The sequence below is a fragment of the Scyliorhinus canicula genome, chromosome 2 (genome assembly GCF_902713615.1).
Source record: "Scyliorhinus canicula chromosome 2, sScyCan1.1, whole genome shotgun sequence".
In the NCBI taxonomy this organism is placed as follows: Eukaryota; Metazoa; Chordata; class Chondrichthyes; order Carcharhiniformes; family Scyliorhinidae; genus Scyliorhinus; species Scyliorhinus canicula.
Window position 1 is genome coordinate 282,105,837 of NC_052147.1, and position 12,715 is coordinate 282,118,551.

The 12,715-nt window shown below is 54.3% G+C and overlaps 1 protein-coding gene across 3 annotated transcripts in view; it reads left to right on the forward strand.

Moving 5' to 3' along the window:
• The window catches only part of obsl1a (obscurin like cytoskeletal adaptor 1a), a 133,770-nt gene that overhangs the window by 5,740 nt on the left and 115,315 nt on the right, over nucleotides 1-12,715 (forward strand). For all 3 annotated transcript variants that reach the window (XM_038790162.1, XM_038790163.1, XM_038790164.1), the window contains exons 2-5: nucleotides 4,337-5,485; nucleotides 7,973-8,242; nucleotides 10,368-10,628; nucleotides 11,657-11,965. In XM_038790162.1, the coding sequence (XP_038646090.1) occupies nucleotides 4,393-5,485; nucleotides 7,973-8,242; nucleotides 10,368-10,628; nucleotides 11,657-11,965 (1,933 nt within the window). In that variant the 5' untranslated portion in view covers nucleotides 4,337-4,392. The remainder of the gene's footprint in view (nucleotides 1-4,336; nucleotides 5,486-7,972; nucleotides 8,243-10,367; nucleotides 10,629-11,656; nucleotides 11,966-12,715) is intronic.

Genomic DNA, 12,715 nt, shown 5'->3' on the forward strand with positions numbered 1-12,715 from the left:
GGCGGGTGGATCCCTCAATGGGAAGAGGTGCTGACTGCGAGAGCTGCCAGCCAGCAGCCCCGGTTCGATTGACCTGATTCCTGAGGGGCTTATCTTATGAAGAAAGGTTGGACAGGTTGGGCCTTTGCCCATTGGAGTTTTGAAAAGGTTTCATTTTACGGGACGCGGGCTTTGCGGGTTGGGCCAGCATTTATTGCCCATCCCTAACTGCCCTCCATTCCTGAGGGAATTTGCCAGTCAACCACACTGCTGTGGGTCTGGAGTCACATGTAGGCCAGACATCAATGAACCAGATGGTTTTTTACTACAATCGACAATGGTTTCATGGTCATCATTAGACTTTTAATTCCAGATTTTTATCCAGGGTGGATTCTGCAAGGATCTTTCCTTCCCCTGGTGGGAGACCATCCCTCCATTTGGTCCTCCCCACCTGCTCTTCAAAACCCACCACCCCGTCCCTCTTGCCCAACTCTACTTCTCCCTACAGTGTCCTGACCATTTCCCATCCTATAAAACCTAGGAATTACCTGGATCCGGAAAGCGGTCTATGTGCTTCGCGGGGTCTACTGGCAGTCCCAGCAGGGCCCATTACTGAGGTACAGGAATATCAGACATACAAACAGAAGCAGGCCATTCAGCCCCACTATGCTGTTCCACCATTTACTGAGATCATGGCTGATATGGCTGTGGTCTCCACTCCAGTTTCCTGTCTGCTCCCCATAACCCAGGACTCTCCGGTCTGTCAAAAACCTTCCTCTGCCTACCTCGAATAAAGTCAATGACCCACCACCTCCACAGCTCTCTGGGGAAGAGAGTTCCACAGACTAATCACCCTCGGAGAGAAAATAATTCTCTTCACCTCAGTCCGGTTACAGACAATACTTGTCCAACCTTCCGTCATGAGACAAACCACTTCATCCCAGGGTTGGATATATTAATGACCCCTAGCTTGGTTTCACCTACAAGTGGAGATAATCGGCTGGATTCTCCGATTTGGAGACGAGGTGCTGACGCTGGTGTGGAAACGGCGAAAACGGCGTAAAAGCTGCACCGATTCTCCATCCGGTGGACGGAGCAACCACGCAGCGTCCAGCCCCCGGCTTTACCTGCGGATACAGCCGGGGAATTGCCGATCTGTGGCCGTGCGTGGACATACTGTCCCCCAGTGTCGGGTTCACGAAATAAAAAGGATAAGTTTTCCACGCCGTCGGGAACTCGGCCCATCGGGGTGGGGGGGTAGCATCGGAGGAGGGTCTCAGGTGACGTCCTGAGGCCGCCCCCACGGTGTGCGCCGTACTTGAAGAGTACGCCGTTTTCAACGGGGCGGAGCATCGCAAAAATGCCGGCGTCCCTGATTCCAAACGGGGATTCTCCGGCTGATCATCGAACATGGTTTTGCCGCGGGCAGCCGGAGAATCACGTCCATACTCTCCATCAACTGTATCAATGTAAGGGCAGCACGGTGGCGCAGTGGGTTAGCCCTGCTGCCTCACGGCGCCGAGGTCCCAGGTTCGATCCCGGCTCTGGGTCACTGTCCGTGTGGAGTTTGCACATTCTCCCCGTGTTTGCGTGGGTTTCGCCCCACAACCCAAAGATGTGCAGGTAGGTGGATTGACCACACTAAATTGCCCCTTAATTGGAAAAAATGAATTGGGTACTCTAAATTTATAAAAAAAAAAAATAAACTGTATCAATGTACTTCATTATCTAAAAGAGCTCCAGCAGGTCACCCCCTTCCCTTTGTCTGAGGTGAATGAGATTCCGGCTTTCCAGATGTGTTTTGAGGATCCCAGTTGGTGTTATAAATGGACGGGAAGATCCCAGAATGGGACTCCGGCTCAAAGGACTGTGGGGCAGATTCGCTCATTGGGGAGACAGAGCGCTGGCGCCAGGACTGAATCGCGAGTGTTCCACGTTCACGAAATCGGTGCCGGTCCCGGAGTGATTCAGGGGCTAGCACCGGCACCACATGGAACCCGGGCCATTCCAATCCATGCCATCTCCCATCCCAGCCAAGAAGGTGGCACTGGTTATGCTGGAGCATGCCCATCCCGTCGATGGGTCAGTTAGGGCCGGAGGATACCATGGGGGGGGGGGGGGGGGGACTGGGAGGGGGGGGGGGGGACTGGGAGGGGGGGGGGGGGGTCACCCATACATCCCGGGGAGCTACGTTCACCAAGGGCATTCAGCCGCAGCGCAGCCAGATGGCTGCGGCAATGGTGGTCTGTGCCCAGCTACCCCCATCCCATGGCCCTTCTCCCAGCCCTGACCGTCACCCCCAGGTGGCAGCGCACTATAGCCATGCTGGACACACTTCGTACCCCCTCTCTCTCCCCCACAGCAACCGTGCCACCTGTTTCCCGATCATAGATGGCACAAGAACCTCGCCGTCGGTAATTCCTGTGGGCAGGGGTGCAGCATCGCGGAAGGCCAGGTAAATGCCAGGTCGGCCCGTTAATGATACTCCAACAGCGCTTAGTGTACAATTTGCCCCGGATGGAGAATCCCTCACCTGTAACGTTTACTTTTTTTAAATAATGCGGAGTAAGTGAGTCACAGGACTGCTAAATAGTTTTTAACAACAAGAAATAAACATTTAGGGGGCTGGTTTAGCTCAGTGGGCTAGACAGCTGGTTTGTGATGCAGAATAAGGCCAGCAGCGCGGGTTCAATTCCCGTACCAGCTGAGAATTCTGAATTCTCCCTCTGTGTACCCGAACAGGAGCCGGAATGTGGCTTTTCACAGTAACTTCATCGCAGTGTTAATGTAAGCCTGCTTGTGATGATAAAGATTATTTTTTAAAAAAGGAAATAAACCTTTATTAAACATGAGAAGGTTGATAATTATACAATACTCCTTCACTCCCCCTCCCCCTAGCTTCACAATAATACACAGATTTGAAGATTATTATAATAATAATCTTTACTGTCATAAGTAGGCTTACATTAACACTGCAATTAAGTTACTGTGAAAAGCCCCTAGTCGCCACATTCCGGCACCTGTTCGGGTGCACAGAGGGAGAATTCAGAATGTCCAATTCACCTAACAGCACGTCTTTCGGGACTTGTGGGAGGAAACCGGAGCACCCGGAGGAAACCCACGCAGACACGGGGAGAACGTGCAGACTCCGCACAGACAGTGACCCAAGCCGGGAATCGAACCTGGGACCCTGGCGCTGTGAAGCAACAGTGCTAACCATTGTGCCACCATTGACATGGGTTGCCAAGTATATCTTAGGCTATGATGGCCTCAGTAACACACAATCCCTTTAAACACACAGTCAGACTGTGGTAAGACGCACTCTCGCACTCTGAAACCGAGTGACTATCTGTGGATTTCTCCTCAAAGTCCCACCAGATGATTCTCGTACTGAGAGCTACCTTGTCCCACTGAACTCTGGCTGATTTCAAATTCCATTTAAAAAAAGAAATGTTATTCCGGCATTTTCATAAAAAAACAAACCAAAGCAGAAGAAAAACAGCCCAACATTATAAATAACCAACACCCACCCACGCACCCCCCCCCCCCCACCCGCTCCCCACCATCATCCCTTTCTCCCATCCTGCCTTCCCCATTTTAACCCCCCCCCCCCCCCCCCCCCCCACCCACCCAATGACTCCTCAATCCTCCTTAAAGAATCAATGAACAGCTTCCACCTCCGAGCGAATCCATCAACTGTCCCGCTCAGGGCGAACCTGACCTTCTCCAACCTGAGGAATTGGAACATAGACCATACAGTGTAGAAGGAGGCCATTCGGCCCATCGAGTCTGCACCGACCCACTTAAGCCCTCACTTTACCCTAACCCAATAACCCCTCCTAACCTTTTTGGACACTGAGGGCAATTTATCATGGCCAATCCACCTAACCTGCACGTCCTTGGACTGTGGGAGGAAACGGGAGCACCCGGAGGAGACCCACGCAGACACGGGGAGAACGTGCAGGCTCTGCCAGGTCACTCACCCACACCCCCACATTCGGCCCAAATCGAACCTGGGAGTGTCAAGGCCTCTAATTGAATTGCTGTTTAATCGCAGCACACGTCGCGGGAAAGGGGGTCATTCAATGCCCCGTCCACCGCCTGTCCCAATGGCCTATCCAATTGGTCCCACACCTTACTCTTCCCCCATAGCCCCGTCGCCTTCCCCTTTTCGTGTACTTATCCCATTCCCATTTGAAAATTCCTATTGAATCTGCTTCCGTCGCCCTTTCAGCCAGAACATTCCGGATCACAGAAACTCGCTGTGTAAAAAATCCCCTTTATCCTCCCTGCTGGTTCTGTTGCTAATTGTTGTGTGAGAAAAGGTGTTAAAATTATTTTATGTTGATTGTTTTAGGTGTATGGCCAAAGGAGACTTTCTCAATTGCTGGTGCCTTTGAATATTCTTCATTGATGGATGTGTTTGGTGGAGCCCCAAGATTCCTATCGTACCCACGGACATTCACTGTGCCAAACGGAGCAGACGCCATTCTCAAGTGCCAGATCGCGGGGGACCCGCGGCCGACAGTGATCTGGGAGAGGGACAAGACCCAGATCTATCCTACCGGCCGTTTTCGCTTCCTGGAGGATGGGAACATCTACAATCTGATAGTGGCGCAGGCGCGGGTGGAGGACAGCGGGCAGTACATCTGCAAGGCCAAGAACAGGGTGGGTGAGACCTACGCGGCCGCAACCCTCAAGGTGGAGGAGGGGGATGTGGACCCCAAGGATAAGCCGGCCTTCCTGGTCAAGCCCACCTCTGCCAGGGTGGCCCGAGGCGACAATGTGGTCTTCACTGGCCAGCTGGCTGGGTGCCCCGTGCCCACAGTGACCTGGGAGAAAGATGGCCAGAAGCTGGGTGAGATCTTTGAGAGTGGGCACTTCAGCGAGGGCTGTGATGGAGACGGGTGGCATCACCTCAAGATCTTCAACACGCGGGTACCCGACGCGGGCGTGTATCTCTGCAAGGCACGCAACACCTTCGGCGAAGCCATGACAGCAGCTGTCCTCCTGGTGGAACCTGGCACCCATACCCATGGAACAGGGCCCCCTGCCGACCTCGCTGCCAGTCACCCCAGCACCAACGGCATCGAGGACAGCCAGGGGCCGGACGGCCGCTGTCGCATCCACGAGGCGACGCGTGAGAGGAGACAACGGAGCCGCCATCGCAACCTCCGTGATCCGCAGACAGCCTCCAGGAGATCCCACCAGAACCGGATCAGCCAAGATACGCCGAGAGTTTGCAAAGTCAAAGTCTTCTCCGTCTCGGAAGGCAAGCACGCCAAGTTCCGCTGCTACGTCACTGGCAAGCCCAAGCCTGAGATCATCTGGAGGAAGGACGGCAGGCTGATTGCCCCTGGTAGGCGTCACCTCCTCTATGAGGACCGGGAGGGCTACTTCATTCTCAAGGTGCTGTACTGTAAACAGCAGGATAATGGTCTCTACGCCTGCGCAGCCTCCAATGCAGCTGGTCAAACGCTCAGCTCCGTGCTACTCAACGTGAAAGGTAATAGTCCTTCATTCCGCCGAACCTCTTCTCAATGAGAGATGATCGAAGTGGGAATAAAACACCCAGTTCTGCAGATGCTGGAAATCAGCAGGTCAGGCAGAATCTGTGGAGAGAGAAACAGAGTTAATGGTTCGAGTCCGAACAGGCCTTTTACTGTAGAAGTACAGTATAAGTGTTTCTTTATTTAGGTGAACAAAGATTTATGGGGTTTACGTGTTTACAATAACCCCCCACACCCCCACCACCACCAATTGTAAAGCACATAATGTTGTGGAGACATTTTTTAAATTTAGAGTACCCAATTCTTTCTTTTCCAATTAAGGGGCAATTTAGCGAGGCCAATCCACCTACCCTGCACATCTTTGGGTTGTGGGGGTGAAACCCACGCAAACACGGGGAGAATGTGCAAACTCCGCACGGATTGCGACCCGGGGCCAGGATCGAACCCGGGTCCTCGGCGCTGTGAGGCAGCAGTGCTAATCACTGCGCCACCGTGCTTCCCCAATGTTGTAGAGATCGAACCAGAGGGCAGGGAAGAGCACTGTGAACGATGAATTCAGAAAGTTCATGAACCATTCAAATTCAGAAAGATTAAAAACAAAGTGTCAATTAACAGCAATTAGCAGTAATTACTGGAAAATGGAGGAAGCTTAACTTCAACAATTGAACAGACCTCTTCTCCCCAACCCTCCCCCCCTCCCCCCCCCCCCCCCCCCCCCCCCTCCCAGGCCCAGTCCTGAAGTGACAACATCAAAAACAGCTGTTAGCACCTCTCCGTGAACATCACTCTCCTCCCATCTCTCTCCTTCTCTGCCTCTCGTAAGCACTTTAAAAAAAAATTGTTCTTGGGATGCGGGTGCCGCTGGCTGGGTCAGCATTTATTGCCCATCCCTGAGGGTGTTTATGGGCAGCACGGTAGCATTGTGGTTAGCACAATTGCTTCACAGCTCCAGGGTCCCAGGTTCGATTCCCGGCTTGGGTCACTGTCTGTGCGGAGTCTGCACATCCTCCCTGTGTGTGCGTGGGTTTCCTCCGGGTGCTCCGGTTTCCTCCCACAGTCCAAAGATGTGCGGGTGAGGTGGATTGGCCATGCTAAATTTCCCCTTAGTGTCCAAAATTGCCCTTAGTGTTGGGTGGGGTTACTGGGTTTGGGGATAGGGTGCCCTTTCCAAGAGCCAGCACAGACTCGATGGACCGAATGGCCTCCGTCTGCACTGTAAATTCTATGAATTCTATGAAAAGAGTCAACCACATTGCTGTGGATCTGGAGTCACATGTAGGCCAGACCAGGTAAGGACGGCAGATTTCTTTCGCTAAAGGACATTAGGGGCGTTGATGGGTTTTTACCACAATCGACAAAGGTTTCATGGTCATCATTAGACTTTTAATTCCAGATTTTTATTGAATTAAAATTGCACCATCTGCAGCGGCAGGATTCGAACCTGGGATGGCAGAGCATGACTCTGAATTACTCGAAACATTAACCCGGCTTCCTCCTTCACAGACGCTGCCTGTCCTGCTGAGTTTTCCCAGCACTTTCTGTTGTTATCTTATTCGGGCATGGAGTTTAGTTTTAAAAAAATTATTTGTTCATGGAGTGTGGGTTTCACAGGCGAGGCCATCATTTATTGCCCATTCCTAATGGCCCTCATTGAGAAGGTGGTGGTGAGCTCTCTTCTAAAAGCGTTTGCAGTCCATTTGGTGTTGGTACACCCATAGTGCTGTTAGGGAGGGACCCAGCGACAGTGAAGGAACGGCTGATAAATTTCCAAGTCAGGGTGGTGAGTGACTTGGAGGGGAACCTCCAGGTGGTGGGGTTCCCAGGTATCTGCTGCCCTTCCAGAGGGTGGAGTTGCAGGTTTAGAAGGATGGGGTGCCAATCAAACGGGGCTGCTTTGTCCTGGATGGTGTTGGGCTTCTTCAGTGTTGCTGGAGCTGCACTCATCCAGGCAAGTGGAGAGTATTCCGTCACATAGAACACTACAGCGCAGTACGGGCCCTTCGGCCCTCGATGTTGCGCCGACCCGTGAAACCACCTGAAGCCTATCTGACCTACACTATTCCATTTTCATCCATATGTCTATCCAGTGACCACTTAAATGCCCTTAAATTTGGCGAGTCTACTACTGTTGCAGGCAGGGCGTTCCACACCCCTACTACTCTCTGAGTAAAGAAACTGCCTCTGACATCTGTCCTATATCTACCACCCCTCAATTTAAAGCTATGTCCCCTCGTGTTGGTCATCACCATCCGAGGAAAAGGACTCTCACTGTCCACATACCTGACTTGAACCCGATGCACCATCGTAAACATTCACTCCCTCCAGCTGCGATGCGGAGAGGCAGCAGATCAACAAGGCGCACCAGCCAGTGATGCTCGCAATCCATCAATGAATTAAAGTTGGATGTTGTCCATCGAGCCCTTCTTAGCTGCAAAGAAATATAAGTTGTTGTGAAAACCTTTCCTCTCTGTCTCCCCCTCCAGAACCTTACATCAAGTTCAAGAGTCAGCTGCAAGATATCGAGGTGAACGAGAGAGAGCAGGCCGTCCTGGAGTGTGAGGTCCCAGGTGACTCCACCCCCGCAGTCTGGTACCTTGAAGACCGTAAGCTACACTCCAGCGCCAAGTACATCATTGAGCAGCAGGGGAGCCTGCGCCGCCTCATCATCAGGGACATCACCATGGACGACGATGGCATTTACCTTTGTGAGATGAATGACGGGGGCAGGAGCATCGCTGAGGTGGCGGTGAAAGGTAATTGGCTGAAAAACCCCCAGTGAGTGGAGCTTCTCTGGTAAGCGCGTAGCCGGAGTGGGAAGGAGGCAGAACTGGGGGATCGCCACCCACCAGGAAAATGGCAATATACCCCGACTGCTACCTGGTACCAGCTACCCCCACCCTCAGGATTGGCTGTGCCAACCAGCCGCTCTCAGGGCTGAATAGTCCACAGAAATGCTCTTTCCTTTCGAGGATCCAGGGCAGGATGGGCAGCCAGAGCCACCGCCTCTCGCAGACTCCCCGTCAGCCAGTGTAATCTGTATCTTAGATATCAGCTGAGGTCAATGAGGCACCCTCTGTCTGGACTCAGAAGATTCAAGTCACAGTCAAGAGATTTTGCAGGGTCAGTGCTGAGGGGGTGCTGCACTGTCAGAGGGTCAGTACTGAGGGTGTGCTGCACTGTCAGAGGGTCAGTACTGAGGGAGTGCCGCACTGTCAGAGGGTCAGTACTGAGGGAGTGCTGCACTGTCAGAGGGTCAGTACTGAGGCAGTGCCGCACTGTCAGAGGGTCAGTACTGAGGCAGTGCCGCACTGTCAGAGGGTCAGTACTGAGGGAGTGCTGCACTGTCAGAGGGTCAGTGCTGAGGGAGTGCTGCACTGTCAGAGGGTCAGTACTGAGGCAGTGCCGCACTGTCAGAGGGTCAGTACTGAGGGAGTGCCGCACTGTCAGAGGGTCAGTGCTGAGGGAGTGCCGCACTGTCAGAGGGTCAGTGCTGAGGGAGTGCCGCACTGTCAGAGGGTCAGTGCTGAGGGAGTGCCGCACTGTCAGAGGGTCAGTACTGAGGGAGTGCTGCACTGTCAGAGGGTCAGTGCTGAGGGAGTGCCGCACTGTCAGAGGGTCAGTGCTGAGGGAGTGCCGCACTGTCAGAGGGTCAGTACTGGGGGAGTGCTGCACTGTCAGAGGGTCAGTACTGAGGGAGTGCCGCACTGTCAGAGGATCAGTACTGAGGGAGTGCCGCACTGTCAGAGGGTCAGTACTGAGGGAGTGCCGCACTGTCAGAGGGTCAGTACTGAGGGAGTGCCGCACTGTCAGAGGATCAGTACTGAGGGAGTGCTGCACTGTCAGAGGGTCAGTACTGATGGAGTGCCGCACTGTCAGAGGGTCAGTACTGTGGGAGTGCCGCACTGTCAGAGGGTCAGTACTGAGGGAGTGCTGCACTGTCAGAGGGTCAGTACTGAGGGAGTGCTGCACTGTCAGAGGGTCAGTACTGTGGGAGTGCCGCACTGTCAGAGGGTCAGTACTGAGGGAGTGCCGCACTGTCAGAGGGTCAGTACTATGGGAGTGCCGCACTGTCAGAGGGTCAGTACTGAGGGAGTGCTGCACTGTCAGGGGGTCAGTACTGAGGGAGCGCAGCACTGTCAGAGGGTCAGTACTGAGGGAGTGCTGCACTGTCAGAGGGTCAGTACTGAGGGAGTGCCGCACTGTCAGAGGGTCAGTACTGAGGGAGTGCCGCACTGTCAGAGGGTCAGTACTGAGGGAGTGCCGCACTGTCAGAGGATCAGTACTGAGGGAGTGCTGCACTGTCAGAGGGTCAGTACTGAGGGAGTGCCGCACTGTCAGAGGGTCAGTACTGTGGGAGTGCCGCACTGTCAGAGGGTCAGTACTGAGGGAGTGCTGCACTGTCAGAGGGTCAGTACTGAGGGAGTGCTGCACTGTCAGAGGGTCAGTACTGTGGGAGTGCCGCACTGTCAGAGGGTCAGTACTGAGGGAGTGCCGCACTGTCAGAGGGTCAGTACTATGGGAGTGCCGCACTGTCAGAGGGTCAGTACTGAGGGAGTGCTGCACTCTCAGAGTTTTCGACAGCCAGCATTACTGAAGTAGATGACCCTATCACCAACACGCTGCTGTTGTGGAGTTTTGCAGTAACCAATTTTCACCTGAAAGATGGTACCTCTGACAGTGCAGCACTCCATATGTCAGGCTGCACGTTGTGCTCGGGTCCTGGAGCGGGGTTTGAACCCACAGGTTTCTGACGGAGGGACAGGTGTGTGACGCACTCAGCCACCAGCGAGGTGAAGGAAAGCAAAGTACGTCGCGGGTGTGGATTTTTGTAACGGCTAAAAAAACCTCACCCTCTCTCCTCACCCAAACCCACCAAAGGTAAGATTGTGAAGCGGTTGCCACGGAAACTGGATGTGGTGGAAGGGGAGAATGCAGCATTCTGCGCGGATTTGGATGAGGAGAATGTGGACGTGTCCTGGTATAAGGACGGGGAGCTGCTGAGGGAATCGCACAAGACCATTATCAAGTCTTTCGGGAAGACACATATCCTGGTCTTTGTCAACGCCACCACGGAAGATTCCGGCATCGTCACCTTCGTGATCAGCGACTCCAAATCGTCATCACAGCTCCGAGTGAAACGTAAGTCACCAAAGCCAATTTCCCGCGGGATCAGCGTCTGGAAGTGCCCGTGTATACTAACCTATTATGGGCCAGGGTTTAGAGAACACCAAAGTATATCATGGAGTTCACCTGACCCACAACGTTAAATAGATTGTGGTATGGGGAGCACAAGGGCCCACTTTACAGGTGTGATGCAACAGAGATCCAAAGTACGTTTGAAACAAAACAATGTTTATTCTATGAATCCGGTTAACATTTTATAAACACACAGTACCAACACTGATACCCGCCCCCCCCCCCCCCCCCCCTCCAAAGATACAGTACTCTACAGGTTACCCTTAGTAACTTTCCTAACAACATCCAGAAGTCAAAGACCCTTTTTAACAAAGACAGTAGGTTTGCATTCCTTACAGAAATAGGTATTACTTTCAAATCATCAAGTGATCTGGAGACATTCTTTAGCATGCAGAGAGAGAGAGACCAAAATACACCTCCCTGGTTTGAATGCAGCTCCCCAATTGAAAACGAAACTAAAACTCAGAGCCAGAAACAGCTTCCAGCTCAAATAGAAAGTAAAAAGCAGAGCCAGAGCCCAGCTCCACCCACACAATGTCACCCACGCGGTGGCATTGACAAAGGGGCGAGTTTAACACAGAGGGCTAAACATCTGGCTTGTAATGCAGAACAAGGCCAGCAGCGTGGGTTCAATTCCCATACCAGCCTCCCCGAACAGGCGCCGGAATGTGGCGACTAGGGGCTTTTCACAGTAACTTCATTTTCGGTGTTAATGTAAGCCTACTTGTGACACTAATAAAGATTATTATTATGATCTTATTGAATGGCGGAACGGGCTCGAGGGGCTGAATGGCCTCCTCCTGCTCCTACTCATTCATTCGTATGTCATTGACCATGATTTTGGTCACCTGCCCTAACATCAGCTTGTGAGGTTTAATGTCAGGGTTTGTGTGACAGTGCTTCTCTGCTGCACCTTGGGATATGTTACGACGCTAAATTTGCAGCTGTTGTGTGTTTTTTCCATCTTGTAGCCAGGAGGCAGGCGCCTCCGAGCGCCCCAGTCAACGCCCGGATGAACTCTGACAAGCCTAACGTTGCCTCGCTGCTGTGGGGGGCACCCCCAGACGGCCGCCGAAGCGGGGTGACGGCCTACGTGATCGAGCGGCAGGAGGAGGGCAGCGAGGAGTGGGTGCGCTGCCTGACTGCTGAGACCAGCGCGGCGGCGGTGGAGATCCTGGGGGACAGCATTCCCGCCGAGGCTCGCTACCGATTCCGGGTCTGCTCCGTCAACAACCACGGCAGGAGTGAGCTCGTGGAGTTTCCCGGAACGGTACATCTGGGTAAGAGGCGGGACTGTGAAGCTGAGGGGTGGGGGGAGTGGTCGGTGGGTGGGGGTGGGGGGGGGTGGGGGGGGGTTGGGAAAGGCGGGGGTGGTGGTGGTGGTGGATGTGGTGGGGGGGGGGTGCTGGGGGAGGCGAGGAGGGATTGGTGCCGAGGGGGGGGGGAGGGGTTGGGGAAGACGGGGGTGATGGTGGTGGTGGTGGGGGGGGGGGGGGGGTGCTGGGGGTGGCAAGAAAGGATTGGTGCCGGGGGGGAGGGGGGAGGCGTTGGGGAAGGCGGGGGTGATGGTGGTGGTGGTGGGGGGGGGGGGGTGCTGGGGGTGGCAAGGAGGGATTGGTGCCGGGGGGGGGGAGGGGTTGGGGAAGGCGGGGGTGGTGGTGGTGGGGGGGGGGTGCTGGGGGTGGCAAGGAGGGATTGGTGCCGGGGGGGGGAGGGGTTGGGGAAGGCGGGGGTGATGGTGGTGGTGGTGGTGGGCATGCTGGGGGTGGCAAGGAGGGATTGGTGCCGGGGGGGGGGGGGGGGGGGAGGGGTTGGGGAAGGCGGGGGTGATGGTGGTGGGGGGGGGGGTGCTGGGGGAGGCAAGGAGGGATTGGTGCCGGGGGGGGGGCTGCGGAGAAACCTCTGGAGCAGGACTCCAACATTCTCCACCCCTTCCTCACTCCCCATTCCGGGGCACAGCAGAGTAATTACCCCAGTCTGCGGAAAATAAATGGCCCCCAGTACTGAGCTCCTATAAAGCTGCCCACAAG